Source organism: Gouania willdenowi, chromosome 22, assembly GCF_900634775.1.
Source record: "Gouania willdenowi chromosome 22, fGouWil2.1, whole genome shotgun sequence".
NCBI classification, from domain to species: domain Eukaryota; kingdom Metazoa; phylum Chordata; class Actinopteri; order Blenniiformes; family Gobiesocidae; genus Gouania; species Gouania willdenowi.
Genome location: NC_041065.1, coordinates 14,270,457 through 14,289,480, shown reverse-complemented (window position 1 = coordinate 14,289,480; position 19,024 = coordinate 14,270,457). Strand labels below are relative to the sequence as shown.

Below are 19,024 nucleotides of genomic sequence, written 5' to 3'. Positions count from 1 at the left end.
TTTTTTTTTATCAAAATAAGGAATTTGCACCTCGAGTTAGGCTTTGCGTGACGTCCAAAGTGGTATCCACGACAGCACACAGTGTGTCCCTGACACAGCTCAACACCGCACACACCAGGTCATCAGTTGATCTGAAAGCTTGTCTCCCAAAGACCACAGGGTCAACATAGCTGAGGTAGAAGGTCCCTGAGGACGGATGGACCACAGCCAACATTAAACATTAAAATGCTGTTTTATTGAAAAATGGATGCATTTGATTTCATAAGTTATAGGAGCGTGCCTACCCTCTTCATCTGAAAAATATTGCACAAATTCATCTTTTGCTTGTGATATTTCTTCAGCTGCGTAAGCTGCGACGGACACGGGGTCGCTGAGGTCAGGCGCGCATTCTGGAAGACAGAGTTACGAGAAGTTTTGCAAAGTTGGATTGATATTAAAGTAGAACTACATGGTACAAGTGTCGTCTGGGTACCTTGAAACTTATTGAACAGACTGGACACCTCATCAACTGCGTCGTTCACAGCTTGAACAGGGTTGGAGATGATTTGATGGACTTCTAAAGGCCAGATGAGAAGATCATTCTCAAACATTTTCCATATCCATGTGTGTGTTTTTTTTGTGTGTGGATTGTGTGACTTACCAGGGACAGCTTTGTATTCCACAAAGTCAAACATCACGACACCCACGACCAGCCATGAGAGGAGGGCAGCCAGAGCGATCAGCAGCTCCGCAGACATCTTCAGCTTCCCGAGGACGTTCATACCTTTGGATCTGATGGAGCTGCTCTGTGCTGGCGAGGCAGCCACAGCGCTCTCTCTAGCAGTAGATTTAGATCCTAAAAAAAAAATAGGTCATTGAGAAAATATTCCTGCATATGGTTTAAATATTTTCTCGTAACCCAATTTTAATACTGAAAAATATAGTACATTCTGAATTAAATGTTATATAGATGAAACATATTTTTCACTTTTTTTTTTTTTTTTTTTTGCTTTTCATTATGGGTAAATAAATATCTTTATTGATCCCATACGACAGCTCACATCAGATAAAGTGCAGTAAAAAAAACAACAGAAGACAACACATGAAAAATAGTGCAATGAAGAGAAATAAGCAAAAGAATAAGAGAATAGAAATAGAAATAACATTATAAAAAGAATAAATGATACAGATATATACATATTTACAGGCGGGGGCAAGGAGGTATATTGACATATTTCAGATTCAAGATTCAGAATACTTTATTCATCCCGGAGACAGTTCAAGTAGAGATGCCTCAGACTGTTTTATTATACAGTGGTACAGCGGTGGGGATGAATATTATACCCACAAATGTTTTTTTCTTTTTTATAAATTTATAAACCTTACGTTTTTAGTTTTTTTTTTTAAAAAAAAGAAAAAGTATACAATCAAACAATTAAATAAAAATCTAAAAACAAAATGACAAATAGATTAACATAAAACCAAAGGGATTTGTTTTTGTCCGATTGCTATGATGTTAAAGTTTAAAAAACATACAGTATAATACAATTAAATGGAATAAAGTAAATATTATTCAACTAAAATAGTGTCAAAAAAAGTTATTAAATTAATTGATGTCAAATACAATGTCTCAGCACTGAAGCGTAAAAGTTAAAAGAAGAAAGACTTTATTTTTTTAAGTCCTTAAAGTCCCAAAGGAATATTTTGATATATCAAGTAAAGATAAAGAAGAGCCAGTTTTGTAAAACTAGTCAAAATCAGGAATACACATATATAGCATTAATATTTACATGAAACAATATGAGCTATTAATAAACTTAATAGAACTATAGCTATATATAGCAGCACATGTGTTGAATTAGCTTTAGCATTAAGAAATGCAGCATGCACAATGAAACTAAACACGACTAGACTGATATCAGGTGATGTTTGACATGTTTACAGGTGGAGGTCAGCAGAGGGCGCTGTGAGCATTATTCTGAGTAAGGAATCCACAGTACAAGCCCGTTGTGGCGGTCAGTAGTTTTAGATTTTCTGTTAACAAAATGATATTAAATTATTTATTATAATCATTTATTATCATCCTTGTTGCTGTGTTTTTCATAATTTTTTTGTTTTTAGAAACAAATAATGGAAATTAACTGTTTTTTTGTTGTTTTTTTTTCTTGTTTTTATTTTGTTTATCCCTTCTCGACTCGAAAACAAAAAATGCCTTGAATTTCAATCTTGATTTTTGAATTTTGAAATGAAAATCAAAACAACTAACCATTTTTTTTAAATATCCTATTCCAGTTTTTTTTTCAACCTAGGGGTCGTCCTGGAATTAATGTGGGGTCAATTAAAATGTCCAGTAATAATAATAATAAAAAAAACTTCACTGATTAAAAATATATATTTGAAATCATTATTATTTTTAAAATTAACACATCACACGCAACAAATATCAAACAACTGTATGATTCTGTACTTTAACTTTCTCAAATATAAATCGAGTTAAAATAAAATGATTTGTAAAAATACATTGTCGCTACTTCGTATTTGTAACACACTGTGACATGAAAAAAATTAAATAAAAAGGGTGGGAACCACAGTCCTACTCTGAACAAAGAAAATCCAATGACACACTTGCTTATTCATGCTTATTTTGTTTTAATGCTCATCTGTGAGAGTCTTTCATTGACAGTCTTATGAGTTAATGCTCTTTTCCAGAATTGTGACCCAATATTGGGTATCGTAAAAGTATCTAGGGTTAGGGTTTCATTACAAGGTTTGAGGTTTTAAACCAAAACGATATCTTTCAGTTCCTTGAAACAACAGCAAACATTACGAACTGCTTCACTCTTACACTCTGGAAATGTAAGATTGTGAGAAGCTTTATCAAACAGAAGCTTTGATTAATATAAGTATACATGTTCCTGATCATTTTACTTTGTTCAGTTGTTCACTTGTGTAAAAATTACATGTGTATGATTAAAGCTAGTTGGAGATAAGTCTAGTTTACCATGTCCATAAAAACATTGGTAATATAAAATTACAAATATCCTTAAAATAAATTAACTTTATTTTACATTATTGATATAGAGAAGCAACTCTCGGTAGACTTGTCATCTATAGCTGGTTCAGTAATAGACTATTTTCAGTGTTGTCATCAGACAACTACAACAGCTTATTAGGGCCACATTAAAATAAACTGAGCACTACAAGTTTAAAGTCGAAATATTTTGAGAATAAAGTTGTATTTTATGAGAATAAAGTTGTATTTTATGAGAATAAAGTTGTGTTTTAATAACCGTAATTTAATGAGATTAAAGTAATAATATTTCAAGGTTAAAGTTGTAATATTTTGCCTTTATTTTGATAAAATGATGACTTTACTCTCACTTTAATCTCAAACCATTCCGACTTTAATCTCGTAGTGCTCAGATTTATTTTTATTTTAATGCCACATTAGAGGCTATTTGTAGTCAGTCTGGTTCTTTCGTCAAAAAGTCTGTTAAGTTGCTTTAAAGTCCTTAAACTGAATACAGTGTGGTGATGACGGGCCGTCAATGGGCTCAGTAAATCAGCATGTGTACGGAAGGTGATTAGAGCCAATTTTAATGGAGACAATAATTTTGGACAAATCAAGAATTAAGTTGAAATGTAGAGAATAAAGTCAAAAAAACAAGATTCAAAAAAACTCAAATCACAATATTGTGATAAAAGTCTAAGGTTTGCTATTAAAGTCAAATCTACGGAAGCTGACGAGAGCCATTTCACCGTATATGACAATGCTCCTCCTCTTCCAAACTTCATTGGTTTTTTTGTTTTGAACAGATTACATTTTTGACATTATCTCTTCAGAGTCATTAAAGAGATTATAGCGGCATGCTTTTGAGCTAAAAGAGAATTAATATTTTTGTTGTTAAACCAAACTATAGGTTTAACGCATTCATCAATACACGGCGTTTTGTAGACGGCCATGATCTGCTGTTTGTTGTCATATGGTGAATTGGCCCCAGTGAGCTTCCGTAGATTTGACTTCCATAGCAAACCTTTGACTTTAAATATGATATTGTATTTTGAGTTCATTTTTAGAAATTTGGACTTTAATCTCACCATCATATTTCAACTTTCTTCTCAAAATTTCAATTTTAATCTCGACATATCGACTTCATTCTTGATTTGCCCAAAATTATTCTCTCCCTCAAAATTGGCCCTAATCTGCTTCCGTAGAGAATTATAATCTCACTAAATGCTCCACATTCTCCATAATGCACGAGTGACCGCAACACAGACAAGAGTTTGTATTTCAATTTTATTCTCGAAATATTACAACTTTATTCTCGATATATTACAATTTGAATCTTAAAATATTGTGTCTTTAATCTCATAGAATTACAATTTCATTAAAATAAGACTGTTTTCATAAAATTACAGCTTTATTCTCAAAAATATTACAACTTTGATTTTGTGGTGCCAAGATCTTTTTTTTATTTTATTTTAATGTAGCCCTAACACGTCGTCGTAGACAACACTTAGACATCAAATGATTTTAAAAACTACATAAAAAGCCCCTTCACTTTACGTTGCTAGTCATAAGCAGACATTTGGGCCTAACACACAGCATGTTTGGTAGAAGCCTTTACCTATGAATAAATACACTACAGTATATAGACACATGCACCCAGTTAATGCAGGGTTACAGTTATTTAAAAAAAAATAAAAAAAAAACTACTTTAGTTTATTCTAATCTTTTCTAAACATCTATTTCTGTAATCATCATTAATGATGAACCATAATGGGAGTCAAACCACTACTTAGGTTAGGTTTTGGTTTTGATGGATTTTGCAATAAAACACAAAACAAACACACATTTAAACGTGTTCACAGTAATGGAATTTGACCCTATGAACGCAACTGTATGAATCAGAATGCAAGAACAAGACAAGACCCACTATAAACAACATAATTATGCCTCCTTATTATAAGATCATCCATTAACAATGTGTATATGTATGGATTGTATTGCCTACTTGTGCTTTTGACGCAGTGAATGTTGTAAAAGGAGTGTTTTACAGATAAACTTCCTGAACATTGGAGGTCAGCTGCACGTCTGTTACAGAAGTGCAACACTCACACTGTGCAGCTACATGATATCTTATATTTATACCTAACAACTTTCAACACATTCTCCACACAGGGCACGTCTCAGTGTCACACAGTCAGTATTAATCTAATGAACAAAGATATGTGAGTATAATCACACAGCAATTATTTGATGTATATACAGTACCTTCAGCCATGGTGAGGTGTAGATAAGTCCAGGTAGGATCCAAATGGGGGTCAAAGCCTCCACGTGCAGGCCTGACTGGATCCTTACTGGTCCTCTAAATCCAGTCAGCCTCTAATGTTCAATATAAAATCCCAGTGAGTGAAATTATTCCATTCGATCAGGTGACCAAGGCCTTTCTGATGTACTCATATCCATAGGTTGAAGTTCTCAAGTACAAAAATTTAAATAAATATATATATTAATATATATATTAAAATAAATTGAATTTTCTCATTTCAGAATAAGACAAAAGGTTTTGGGGGGAATTTGGAGCTGCCTGTTGGCAGCTTTGAAAGAGAGAGTCTTGGCTTGGAGAAGCAAAGGGAAGCAGCGCAGCAGAGGAGCAGTCAAGCATAGGCACAAAGCAGGGTGGGAGAGGGGGGGACCTGGGTGATTGGTGCCTCACAGGGGTGTAGGTCAGAGCTGGAACCAGGGAGGCTTTACAGTAACTTAATCCCAGGTTATTCTTAGCTGAAGCTCTGCTCTGCAGCTGAACGGCCAGGCCTTTTTAGGGTGTGTGAGATCAGTTGGCCTATTTGGTCACCCCTACTGGTTCCTGCTGCAACCTGCCCACTAAACAACACATCAGGTGCCAAAGGAGAGCAGTGGAAAACAACTACAGAGAACCTGAGGCAAAAACTGAAAAAAAACATCTTAGTGTTCCATTCAGCAGCAGATCTCTCTTTTCCAGATTAAGGAAAGGGTCAGAAAATGAAAACATCTTGGTTTATTTTGGTCGTGTTTTTCCACTTTTCATATTGGATTTCAATCTACAGCAGACATGAATCACTGGCGGCCCTCGCGCTATTTATTTGTGCTGTCCATAAAATGAAAGCACAAAATTACTTAAAAAAACGTACAAAATTACAGAATAACACACAAAATGATGGGGGTATTTACAAAATAACAACAAAAAAAAAAAAAGACACACAATACGCCAACAAAAACACACAAAATGACAGAAAAAAAAGTATCGGGAAAATACCTAAAACAGCAAATTTACACAAAAATGTCAGCAGCAACAACACAAAATGACAACAGAAACCTTTATTCTTTCCTGTATATATGTTCAGACTGGTCATTATTCTAGAACGTGGCCCTCAGATCACACAACATGAAAGTAGCCCATTCATGATCCACATGAATATTTTCCACATGTACAGTAAAACAGCGCTACTATGAGGCAGGACGTGTTAACTGAGGCTATAATTCAACAACAAATTGATTGAACACTATAAACTTATGTGCAGAGCAACTCCTGTCACCTATCAAACAGTCATTACTATATTTTATAGCATATTTTATTATTATATTAAGTACACCAGCTTAATATCTATCTCTCTCTCTCTCTCTCTCTCTCTCTCTCTCTCTCTATATATATATATATATATATATATATATATATATATATATATATATATGGGGAGGGTACTTATGATATGAAGAAGGGGTACACATGTGCCACTGATTTAATCTAAAAGTTAATGCAAATGATCAGTTATTGATACTAAATACATGAAGTCTTATGTGACAGAGAGGTTGAGGCGTAGAGGTTTTCACTGAGTATCTGTTGCACTCATGGTCACTGGTCTGATGAGGATGGAGAGGTTTCCAGGCACAGAAGGAAAGATGAACCTCTCCTCTCTCAGCAGCCGCAGCAGCAGATCCTCAGTTTCCTGTGGCCAGCGGTAAACGTGTGTGTTCTGGAGCCAACTGGGAACATGCTTCTGTGTGGTCAGAAATACACAACATTTAAATCATTTGCTTTGTGGAAAAATGGGTGTGTATGTAAAAAAGCCTGTTTAAAAAATTAGTCATAATTATGAGAAAGAAAGTCATAAGAGATTAAAAATTCATAATTATGTAATCGTAAAGTCATAATTATGAGATCACGAAGTCATAATTGTGAGGAAAAAAGTAATAATTATGAGATGGAAAGTCATAATTATGAGACAGCACAAGTCATAATTATGAGATAAAAAGTCAATTTTGGGATGGTATACTGTAGTCATAATTATGAGATAAAAAGCCATAATTATGAGAAAGAAAGTCATAAATTTGACATTAAAAAGTCATAATTGTGAGAAAGAATGTTATAATTATGAGGAAAAAAGTAATAATTATAGGATAGTAAAGTCATAATTATGAGATTAAAAAGTCATAATTGTGAGAAAGAATGTTGTAATTATAAGAAAATAGTCATAATTATAGGATAGTAAAGTCATAATTGTGAGATTAAAAAGTTATAATTACGAAAGAGATAAAAAGTCATAATTATGAGTTAGTAAAGTCAAAATTATGAGAAAAAAGTCATAATTGTGAGAAAGAATGTCATAATAATGAGAGTAATAAGTCATAATTGTGAGAAAGAATGTCATAATTATGAGATATTTTAACAAATTTCCGACAGCTCTTTCCCATGGTGAGTAGTTGACGCTGAGATGGCTCAAAGACTATAAAGGACAAGTCTAGATGGATCTTTACTAATAAAGAAATAAGTGGCTCTGACATCAAAAGGATAAAACAAGTTGCACGATTTATTGAACAGTAAATGTAGACTCAGTGCCATGGCTACAGATGGGTCTACCAAAAATGTTGGTTAAATTGAATTGTGACTGTTTGAATATTACTACACAGCCATGGTCCGACGTATCGATGAGTATGACAAACTTAAGCCCCTTGGAATGGCATCAATGGAAGCATTGATGGATTTTCCAGAAGAACATACTGTACTATGGCTTGAAGCTCTGAAACCAATGATGATCCAAAGGTCATTGCTGGCTACTTCATGGATACTGTGATACTGTAGTAACTACTGGTGGATGCACTGCCTGAAATGAAAATCATAATTATGGCACTAGAAAGAGAACATTTTCAATGTAAATTTGCAAAGAAATATACAAAAATGTGATGGAATCATTTCAATAAATACTTTTTTATGTCCTATACTATTTTCTACACTGTGTTGAATTCTAAGAACTGTATAAACAGCCAAAATAAGTGTTTTGAATGAATTATTATTCGAAGTGTAACTAATAATGGTGACAGTCCGTGTCGGTAGACTGCTGAAAATGCTCATAATTCTGACTTTTTATCTCATAATTATAACTTTTTATCTCATAATTATTACTTTTTCATCATTATGACTTCACTAACTCATAATTATGACTTGCCGTGGTGACATAACACTGGGAATTGTTCACACACACACACACACACACACACACGCACACACACACACACGCACACACACACACACACACACACACACACACACACACACAGAGAGAGACAGACACACCCACCTGGGAGGCACTGAAGAATAGAACTGGAATGAATCTATAATTGATGCTGCCCTGTTGAATGAACTCGTTCTGCATCTGCAGCAAAACAAGAGATAAATGAAGGCGTTGTGGATGTGTTTAACAGGCTGGTGGAACGTCAAATGAGTAAAGTGCGTGTTTTTCTAACACCACAATGTAAAAACACTCCTTTCACCATTGAGTGGATGTATTTGGTGTGCAGGGCGTAGCTGTCCATGACAGATCCTTCAATGTCTGATTTGTATTTTGGACTTATGGCAACAATAATCAGGACTGACGGCTGCAAAACACACACAACTTTCTTTACAAAATGTACTTTGCACAAGATATTTGAACTTCTTAAATTACTACGATTATTTATACAGATGAATAATTAAATCAACTGAATTCTTACACACAAAAAGTTTTAATGATAATTACTCACATCTCTTAAATAACTGTGGTTCCAATTGTGTGCGTCCTTGCTACTAACAGGGTTTTCAAACAAATCAATCTGTGAAAAATGAAAAAATAAAAACGAGACATCACATGACACCATTAATCGTGAGACTTTCACTGATGGTTGAGTGAACAAAGGTACAAATATGGTTGATTACATCAACTCTGAATCCTTGCTTTGTGAGGAAGTCGACAAACGGAGGAATCTCTGAGGACAAGTCTGAGGAGTAGGTTAGGAAAAGATTTTCTGAAAAGACGGGGAAATCTGAATAAGAATAATGTATAACTCATAGATCAATGAATCGAACATTTTTTTTTACTCTAAAAAGAAAGGAAATTGGGTAAAATTTGCTGATTCAATCTTTGCATTATGGGATGTGGAGTCCTGTAGACGGATGCATAGAAGTATTTTTACTTTTTACTTTACTACCATTTTTGTTCTACTTTGTTCCCAGTAATGAAGTAAACACACTTCTATTTATCTGTTCCCGTGACTCCCCATCCCACAATGCAATGCACAAAAATGACAAAAACAAATTGTTTATAGTGGAGATGAAAACAAAACTTTCAAGTAACAATTTCAACATTTCCTTTTGAGAAAATTATCCTATTCTTTCTTTTTTACAGCAAATAATCTTTGACTGATTGATCAATCAAGATTCCACAATGATTTCATCTAATAAAAAATATCAAAGGTAGCATAACTTGATAATAAGTTATATTAGCATAAAAACATTGTTTTATGAATGTTTTATGCTGTTTTAGAATGTGACGTGTGTTTTTTTATTGTACTAATGTTGATGGATTTAGTTTTTATGGTGACTTTTAACAGCTGTCTAGGGACAGCAGATGAAAAATAGCCATTAGGCTAACTCTGGTACATTTACTGTAATGTTAATGAATGTACATTGACTCTATAATAAATAAAATGAATCAATAAATTGTGAAATCATTTATTCACTCTCAAAAGGATTTTTGGCCTGCACTAACAAACAGACTTACTGTACTTTGGAGGCAGGCTGATGGTTCTCATCTTCTCATGAGGATGTGACCCAGTCCTTCTATCTCCTGCAGAGCTTGAGTTCATCATGATTAGCTGTGATAGTTCTTCCACAGGAGGGACGGAGAACAGGGGGACATTAACTGACACCCCTCCATGAGACAGGCTGTCAGGTTGTTGAAGCCTGAGAAAGCAGAAAGAAGACTGCATCACCTGATGACTCACTGGAACCAGTTCATACTTGAAAATGTGGCCAGCAAGGCAAGGCACATTTGTATAGCACATTTCGTGCACAAGTCAACTCAATGTGCTTTACATGATCAAAAAGTGCAACAGAAAACATTCAACAGCTTAAAATCTGTAAGAACATTAAAGTAGGAAAAAAAAGAAGTAAAAAGAAATTAAAATAATCAGTAAAGTTATTTAAAATCATCAACAACATGACCAAAAATCTCCCTCTCAGTCATCTACTGGCAGTTTGTTCCACTTCTTTGCAGCATAACAACTAAAAGCAGCATCACCATGTTTACTGTGAACTCTGGGCTCCACTATCTGATCTGTGTCCATAGATCTGAGAGACCTGCTGTGTTCATACCTGACTAACATGTCACTGATGTATTCTGGACCAAACCCATTCACAGATTTATACACCAGCAGCAGAACTTTAAAGTCTATTCTGAGGCTGACTGGGAGCCAGTGTAAAGACTTCAAAACTGGAGTAATGTGTTCTGACCTCTTTGTTCTGGTTAAGAACCGAGCTGCAGCGTTCTGAACCAGCTGTAGCTGTTTGATGCTCTTTTGGGGGATTCCTGTCAGAAGACCATTACAATAGTCCAGTCTGCTGGAGATAAAAGCATGGACCAGTTTCTCCTGATCTTTCTGAGCCATTAAACCTTTCACTCTGGAGATGTTCTTTAGGTGGTAGAAGGCTGTTTGTGATAGATTTGATCTGACTGCTGAATGTCAGATCTGAGTCAGTCAGAACACCAAGGTTTTTGACTTGGTTTTTAGCTTTTAAAGATTGAGACTCAAGATACTTGCTGACAGCTGTTCTCTTTTCCTTGTTACCAAAGACAATCACCTCCATCTTATCATGATTTAGTTAAAGGAAGTTTTCACTCATCCAGCAGTTTATTTTTTCTAAACAGTCACACAACACCTCAATGGGACCATGATCATCTGGGTTCAGTGATAGATATAGTTGTGTGTCATCTGCGTAGCTCTGATAATCAACTTTACAGTTCTGTAAAATTTGTCCTAAAGGAAGCATATAAAGGCTAAACAGAAGAGGTCCAAGAACAGATCCCTGAGGAACCCCACAGGACATTGGTAATCTGTCAGATTCAAAGTTTCCAATGCTTACAAAATAGCTTTGCTCCTCCAAGTAGGACTTAAACCATTGCATTACTTTTCCATTCAGTCCAACCCACATTTGCAATCTGTGCAACAAATATGTATGATCTACAGTGTCAAATGCAGCACTTAGATCCAATAGAATGAGTAGTGATGGATGGTTACCAGTTCTGGGGTTGACTGTAGTGCTGAGGGCACGGCAGTGGAAAGCTGTCCGTCCACCTTTGTGTACAGTAGCAGTCATGCACTATATGTAAGGAATACATAGATACAGATGAGATGAAGATTTACATTTGGGTTCCAGAAATAAATATGATTGAATGATTGAAGTCACTTTTTTCATTGAATAAAAAAAAAAGACTCAAATCTATATATTTTCCTATTTTACACAGAATATCACAATGAGTTCTGCCACACATAAGAGTTTTTATTTAAAAATTGTATGTATGAATAAAAACTTAATGTGAAAAGAAAACGTAGCTTGTAGGGCTACTATTTCTTTCCTTAAATTATATATAGGTTTTCCTTTACAAACTGAAAAATATGAAAAAGTTCTGAATGGATTTAAATGAAATTTGGTGAGCTGATATACAATGTCAAAAGGAAGAACGGATTTGCTTTTGGAGAATTACAGGAAGGTAATGTAGATACAGTATCCAGAACATGTTTTTGAGAAAGAATATTTCAAAAAGCTATGAGCGAATTCAAATGAAATTCTATCATTTTGTGCATTTTTCCCCCTGAATTATTAATCTGTACCAAAATAAGACATCATTTAGAACCAAGAGGGATCTAGCTGATAATTTAGCAAATCAAAACTTGATCTGACAAGTTATTTTTAAGTTTGTTTTTTCTTTTAAAAAGTAAACATCAATAGATGATGAGTCACTGTATTGCTCTGCACACTCAAACTTACCACATGTGGGCATGTGTTGGTGTAGAGTTGGTCTGTAGTTTTCCCCCTCGTCTTCATCTTTCAGCGGCAAAGGAGGCTCGAGGTGTTCATCGGTGTGTAGCTGAGGAACAAATCCATCCTCCAACATGATGTCACTGAATGGATCCACTGATCCACTGCTGCACTTTTCCATCACATCCCTCCATCCGTCTGCAGAACGTGGGAAAGATGTCTGACATTTGGTAGAAAACGCCAACATCTCTGCTACTTTATTACCATCCATCTTTCTTCTTTGGAAAAAAAAAATATATATATATTTTAAGCTATTGCAATATACAAAGAGTTAAAAAAAAAAAAAAGTCATCTTCCAACTAATTCTCATGCAATCTACAGCAACTACGCTGCACTTATTCATCTACCTCCATGCTCATCGCTGAATGTTTCCCTTTCTGTCAATGCATAGGCTTGTTTGTGTTTCCAGCCTGCTATATGCAAATCTTTTTGCTTGGAATGCAGGGTGAGCCCTGCCAGGATGAAACAGGAAAGTTTAGCTGTCAAAGTTAACTAAAAAAACAAACGCCTGGTCCTGTGTAAGGACACTATGACACTCAAACATACTCATATTTCTGCCTTAGGCCAACTGCTCTATAAACAATATATAAAAAAAAAAAATGCATTGTAAGTGTGCAGTTGACTTTATTCATTGCACATGATTTGCATACATTGTTGGATTAATTCGTCAGGGATCCGCCTGCAGGGGAGTATCAGGTCACTTTAGAAGAACGTCAACAAGTATCAGCTTTAATCTGTGGTGTAAAAACCTTTCTAAAGTTAAAAAACATGAACTAAAAAAAGATAAATAATAAACAAAAGAATAAAGGCAAGACAATTTATTTGAAAACAATGTGTACAATGGAACAGACAGACAATAAATAATGCCAAGATCATTAAACCTTCTGGATTTCTACTAAAGTTGTGCTCAGTCACTTCTTCACCAATAGAAATCAACTAAATAAAAGACAGTGATGGTCCTTCTCACCCAGCGAGGGAGACGTGGGGGTACTTCTGGGGTTGGTCGCTTCTTCATGTGCTCAGAACAACAGGTGAAATTAAAGAAATCATATTTGGTCTCTTGTTTTCTACAAATACACATTAGAATGGGGCAAACACAGGTACACATCCTTCATTCTCATCACGGCTGTTGTTGCTTCTTTTGGCCAAAAATACAATGTGGGAGTTCTTACACAGCCTGCCGCCACAAATGGATTAAAATGTCACACATTTTTTTTAAAATGTCATCAAAGCAGTTCTGCTGAACCAAAAGCTGCAGCTGGAAAGGAGTCGGGTCTCTTTTTCCACTACTTGAAGCTCAACTAAAAAGTTTACTTTAAGCTCATTGTGAAAAATTGGCAGAAGCTGAAATGCGACTTAATATCTGTGCAGATACATTTGGGGGATGGGGGGGGGGGGAGTTTATGATGCAGTTAGTGTGTATAAAGCATGAAGGCATTCTCTTACATTACAAGAATAATACTAAACATGAAAAGGCAAAAACAGGTGTTAGAGTACATCTAAGATCCTTGAGAATTATCATTACTTAGCCTTGTAAAAAAAAAGCTGAGAGGACAGTTTTGGTCCACGTGTTCTAACTATCACCATTCCAACTATTAATATTGTTTATCTAGATTTGTGACCAGCTGTGAGCCTCATACGCTTCTCTAAGAGTCGTACGTCTGAAACCAGTTGAATTCTGGATTTGGAAAATCCACACATTTCCCAAATTATCAAAAGTAATAGAAAATAAAACGGAAGGAGAAGTAAACAAGCAATTTATATTTACAGTACATACAAGTACACACAGCACAACTCATGTCTTTCACCCATTGTAGTCTTTTGTATCTTCTACAGCCTCCAAAAAAAAAATCCTTGGAACTGATCCGTCTCTTTGCTCCGCCCTCTTGGTGGGAAGCTTGGAAGAGTCTGTGAGCTTTGTTCAGGTCGTTGGAGCGACAGCATGAAAGAACGGGTGGTGTATGGCTCCGTCCAGTGGAAATCCGGTGCAATGACATGAGATGGAGGGCGGTGCGACTCAGAGGTTGTCTCCTGGCTGGTACTGAGGCTCTGTGGCAGTGAAGTAGTCCTCCAAAAAGGCCTGCAGGTACTCAAAGGTTGGCCTCTCCTCTGGATCCTTCTTCCAGCACTGCACCATCAGCTCATGCAGAGACACGGGGCAGTCCTGTGGACACGGCATCCTGTAGCCCCGCTCCACCTGCTCCAGCACCTCGCGGTTATTCATTCCTGGAGACAAGAACATCGAGGTAAAAAATTAAATAAATCACACTTTTGCCTCCACTCTGTGTCATTTAAAGCTGATATCCGGAGTTTCTGAGAAATCTATGTTTATCTATGATTCTTTTGAAATTCGAAAAAACACCTAACTAGTCTTTTACTATTGTCTACTGCCGGTGGTCATTCATATACATTATTGTATAGAAGTCCATCCTTCATCCTATAGACCCCTATACAAATGGAAACGATTGCCGAGTGCTCCCAGCCAATAGGCTTCGACTTCCTGGAGAAAGGACTGTCAATCAAACAGGTATCACACTGAGCAGCATATCGTCATGGAGGAGCACTCCGAAACTCCAAAGCTACCCATTCCACGATTGCCAACGAATAAAGCTTCTACTAAAAAAGAAAAACGTCTGGATAAACGTCTTCGTAACCGCAACAGAATTTATTTCGGAGTTGCTTTCCAAAGGTGGAGGGACTTACTGCTTTTAAAAGGATTCCGAACAGACAAGGATTTGGCGACATGTCTCATGTACAGGCAATAAACATGTTTTAATCAAAAGTTATGGCACTCTAACAATAAATGTGTAGTTTTGGTTATGTTATGCGACTTTGTTATGTTTTGCACAAACGTAGAGGCGTAGCTCCTGGTAGATTGGCAGATGCAGGGGAGGAAGTAGAGCTGTTGAGGGCGGGACATGGAGACGTTCTCTCAGAAACTCCGGATAGCAGCTTTAATGCATAACTTAAAAAAAAAAAAGTAAAGGTGGGTTTTGAATAAAAAAAAAAAAAAAAAATCTAATTAATTATTCTCTAATGTAAATCAATCTCATAATAATATTTGACACGAGACTCAACGTTTTTCAATTTAAATGGATTTCGGTATAGTGCTTTGAGACGACGTGTAATTAGCGCTATATAAATAATGTTCAATTGAATTAAATTAATGAAAACAATTATCGCCACCAATTATGTTCAAACTGACAGCCTTTTATTCTATTAATTTTTTTTTTAATCTTATTTTGATTTTTATACATTGTTTCTCTTGTGTTAAGTATGGATTTACTATTCTGTTTGATCTGTGTTCCTGTTGTAATGTATTGTGATATTGTGCGAGTTTTAGTCTCGACTTGGTGTTTGTTTTATCAGTAATTATTGTTATTTGTCATATTGTATTTTTTTTTCTGTATTTTAATACCTTTTTACATTTTAAGTTGCCTTTTAAAATCTGGCCAGGGACACCAGATGAAAACTAGCCTCTTTAGCCTAAATCTGGCTCATTTACAGCATGTCTGTTTATTAATGTTCATTGTCCTTTTAAATAATCAATGCATTCAAATTCAAACACGTTAAACAACAAAATTGGGCAACACTTTACTTGAAGTTTAATAAATAAAAAAAAAAAATGTATACATTACACTGTCATTAGCGTGAATAAGGTGTCATTAAGGCTGTTGACACCTTTGGAGCTATGTTGGCATTTTTGGGTTTGGTGGAGAGATCTAGTGGGGTTAGGGTATGTCATAATAATGATAGCGTAATGTCAGCCTTTATGTAGAAAACATCAAGTAAAATGTTACCCAAAATTGTGCATTATCAGTGCTAACGTAATGTGCAATATGAATAATGAACATTATGATTGCATTGCTCACCAAGCACAAACTTCAATTTAAGCAATTTATATAGTAACTATACTATGCTTTTCTGAATTTCTAAAACAAATGTGTTTTTGTGTATAAAAAAAAACACAACCCAGCTCTTAGTACAGAACATTCCAGAGAAGTGGAAACTGAACAGTGCAAAAATAGTTAGAGTATCTGTGGCATGAAATAAACAGGCCAACTGATGAAACTGATTCATTATGTTTGAAATTGTGCATAGCATTTCATAAGTTGGTAATTTGGGTCAGACGACGATGCTATCAGTAGCAGCGCTTTTAGCTCCTCGTCCTCTACCACCGAGAAACCAAAAAGAAAACAGCAATTAAAGGCGTTCACTTTTTTTTGTGTGTAATTAATTCATCGCAATTAACGCATTAAACAATCTTTGTATTAAGACAAGTGAGTCCTCAATACAAGACAACATTTGTTTGACTTAGAAAAATAAAAAATAATCCCTCCATCTATAAACCCACTCACTAGAGGACAACATTAGGCTGGGCTACTGGACTCAAAACACCACTCACACTCTTTATTCTTCTTCTTCTTGTGTACACAAGTTAAAATCACTACTCCTCTGGTATTCGTGAACAAATGGGGCTGAAATTTGGTAGGTATAACGCTCGGAGCCCGATTTTCGATTTAGGGCCCATGGGGGCCCCAAAGGAAAAAAAAAAAAAACGGAAGTCGATTTCTCATTTATTTGTGAGTCAAATATTACGATGGTTGGTGGTACCAAATCATTGGCACATACCAATATATGAATGGGACCCATTACCTCGTACGTGTCACGGGGGCCCCCGTGTGCCCCATTTTTCAAATGACTACTCCTCTGTTAGTTCTCCTTAGATCGGAATGCAGTTTGGTATGAAGACACTCGGAGCCCTATTTTTGAAATGGGGCCAGGGAGCTCACCTCCCATTTCCGGTAATTTCCAACTCTATGGGAACATAGTCATGTGATATATCATTTTAAAGGCAATGTAGATTACAATTATGACTCGCACAATTCAATTAAGGGCCCGGGGGCCCATCCCACTTCTTCTGGTAGTTTCCATTAAAGTAATTTTCTTATTTATTTGTGAGTCAAATATTGCGACAGTTGGTGGTATCGAATCATTGATACATACCAATGCATGAATGGGGCCCATTACTACGTATGTGCCACGGTGGCACCAGGAGGCCCCCGGGGGCCCCATTTTTCAAATGACTACTCCCCTGTTAATGCTCTTTGAATCAGGCTGTAATTTCACATTGATATTCTATGAGCGGATGTAAATAGCCTCGAGGAGACCTTTTTGAAGGGGGGCACCCCCTTTTCCGGTAATTTCTAAATTTATTGGAACATAGTCGTGTGATATATCGTTTCAAAGGCAATTCGACGTAGAATACAATTTTACGTTGCACAATTTAATTTGTTTTACTCAATGGAACCGAGTCATTTCACTGAATTCTCGGGAACGTGGTACGTGCTATTCGGTGAGGGCCACAGGCTGGGCCGTAGTTCAGCAGAACTTGTTTTTTAGAATGATTGCCACCAACATGCTGAAAATATTTTCTGAGCATTAAAATCAGTTAAACACCTTCTATTCACAGCCACATGGAAGACACACACAGACCTTAAACAGATGGGAACATTTCTCTGCATAATGCACAGTGTGTTTTACATTATGCAACATGCCGCTCTCTCTCTCCCACTTCTTTTTTGTTTTTTCTTCTCTAAACCCACTGAGGTCCCTCAAACTCTCTGACCTGCTGCTTTAATCAAACGCAGGCGATGAAGGGAATAAGGAGGGAATAAGTGTCTGACTCACCTGGATAGGGCACTCTGCCCTTGGTCACCAGCTCAGTCAGCAGGATGCCAAACGACCACACATCAGACTTGATTGTGAACTTTCCATAAAGTGCTGCCTCAGGGGCGGTCCACTTAATGGGAAACTTTGCACCTGGAAAGAAAAAAAACCCCAAAAACCCCATTATTATAAGCTATTTAAGAATAAAACAAAAACTTCAACCTTTCTATTATTTTTCAGCTGAATTTCCTGCAGGAAAGCCTCAAGATGAAAATCATAGAAGGAGATTTGACCTTAAACAACTACTTTAAAAAACGAGTGACACATTATTTCATTTCAAAAAGAAAATATCACAATATATTTTAGAGAGTTAGGTGAAGCAGTAGATTTACGTTTGTGTTTTTTTTGGCATTTGTTAAATGTTGCATATAAAAGACGGTACATGTGTATATATCTATTTATGCATTATTTGAAAAAAAGCAACTCAAATTTAATTCAGGGCTCGAGACTGCGACCAAAATGGTCGCATATGCGAGCATATTTTCAATGTGTGCGAGTGAAAATTTTATCTGCTCGCATCTGTGCGAGTGTGTATAGGTGACCTTATTGTGGATGGAGAGGCTGAGCGCTTTGTCACGTACCAGAGTGCACTTCCCTCTCTCTCTTGCTCCGTGAGCCGAGGAGACGGTGCGTGGTGACGCAACTTGGTTGCGGGTAATGCAACGGTGAATACGCCGAGTATAAACACCAATGTGCTCCTTTGGAGTGCGCGCGGTCCGCTAACAGAGCCAGACATGACGAGTCCTTCACTGAGAGTGCGCTCACATTGAGGGCAGCAGTAAAAAGGAAGAACGTGCCGAGCTCAGCTATAGAACGTACACGCTCATCAGAATCATCATGGAAGGACCAGAACTGATGGATTATGATGCCAAGACAGATGTTCAGCTGTGGTTCTCCCAAAGCAAAGGTCTGCAACCTGT

The 19,024-nt window shown here is 36.3% G+C and overlaps 3 protein-coding genes across 5 annotated transcripts in view; all 3 read right to left on the bottom strand.

Annotated features, from left to right (window-relative positions):
* The window catches only part of LOC114456154 (titin-like), a 31,491-nt gene extending 25,840 nt beyond the window's left edge, over positions 1–5,651 (bottom strand). The window contains exons 1-5 of the mRNA XM_028437736.1: positions 5,255–5,651; positions 641–835; positions 473–556; positions 285–389; positions 31–186 (exon numbers count right to left, since the gene is read on the bottom strand). Coding sequence (XP_028293537.1) covers positions 31–186; positions 285–389; positions 473–556; positions 641–835; positions 5,255–5,264 — 550 coding nt within the window. The 5' untranslated portion in view covers positions 5,265–5,651. The remainder of the gene's footprint in view (positions 1–30; positions 187–284; positions 390–472; positions 557–640; positions 836–5,254) is intronic.
* A 1,069-nt stretch (positions 5,652–6,720) lies between these two features.
* On the bottom strand, positions 6,721–12,741 carry LOC114456056 (adapter protein CIKS-like). 3 transcript variants are annotated; one of them, XM_028437560.1, is made up of 9 exons: positions 12,722–12,741; positions 12,324–12,592; positions 11,573–11,654; positions 10,057–10,238; positions 9,213–9,301; positions 9,041–9,109; positions 8,792–8,896; positions 8,599–8,673; positions 6,721–7,020 (listed from the first exon to the last, which is right to left on the bottom strand). In XM_028437560.1, exons 2-9 carry the CDS (start codon positions 12,583–12,585, stop codon positions 6,850–6,852), a joined length of 1,035 nt encoding a protein of 344 aa, XP_028293361.1. In that variant the 5' UTR covers positions 12,586–12,592; positions 12,722–12,741; the 3' UTR covers positions 6,721–6,849. The 3 variants fall into 3 exon arrangements, with proteins under 3 accessions (XP_028293361.1, XP_028293362.1, XP_028293360.1); XM_028437561.1 differs by having other exon boundaries at positions 12,324–12,512; positions 12,722–12,732; XM_028437559.1 differs by having other exon boundaries at positions 12,324–12,736.
* A 436-nt stretch (positions 12,742–13,177) lies between these two features.
* Positions 13,178–19,024, bottom strand: part of fyna (FYN proto-oncogene, Src family tyrosine kinase a) — a 31,615-nt gene continuing 25,768 nt past the window's right edge. Inside the window, exons 11-12 of the mRNA XM_028437558.1 lie at positions 18,066–18,197; positions 13,178–14,600 (exon numbers count right to left, since the gene is read on the bottom strand). Coding sequence (XP_028293359.1) covers positions 14,392–14,600; positions 18,066–18,197 — 341 coding nt within the window. The 3' untranslated portion in view covers positions 13,178–14,391. The remainder of the gene's footprint in view (positions 14,601–18,065; positions 18,198–19,024) is intronic.

Excerpts from the sequence above, each read along its gene's own strand:
- LOC114456056 (XM_028437560.1), bottom strand. The coding sequence starts at position 12,585 with ATGGATGGTAATAAAGTAGCAGAGATGTTGGCGTTTTCTACCAAATGT. Across the intron at positions 9,110-9,212 it reads AGCAAGGATTCAGAGTTGAT|ATTGATTTGTTTGAAAACCC; the intron begins GTAATCAACCAT and ends CATTTTTCACAG. Across the intron at positions 7,021-8,598 it reads TATTCTTCAGTGCCTCCCAG|AAGCATGTTCCCAGTTGGCT; the intron begins GTGGGTGTGTCT and ends CTGACCACACAG.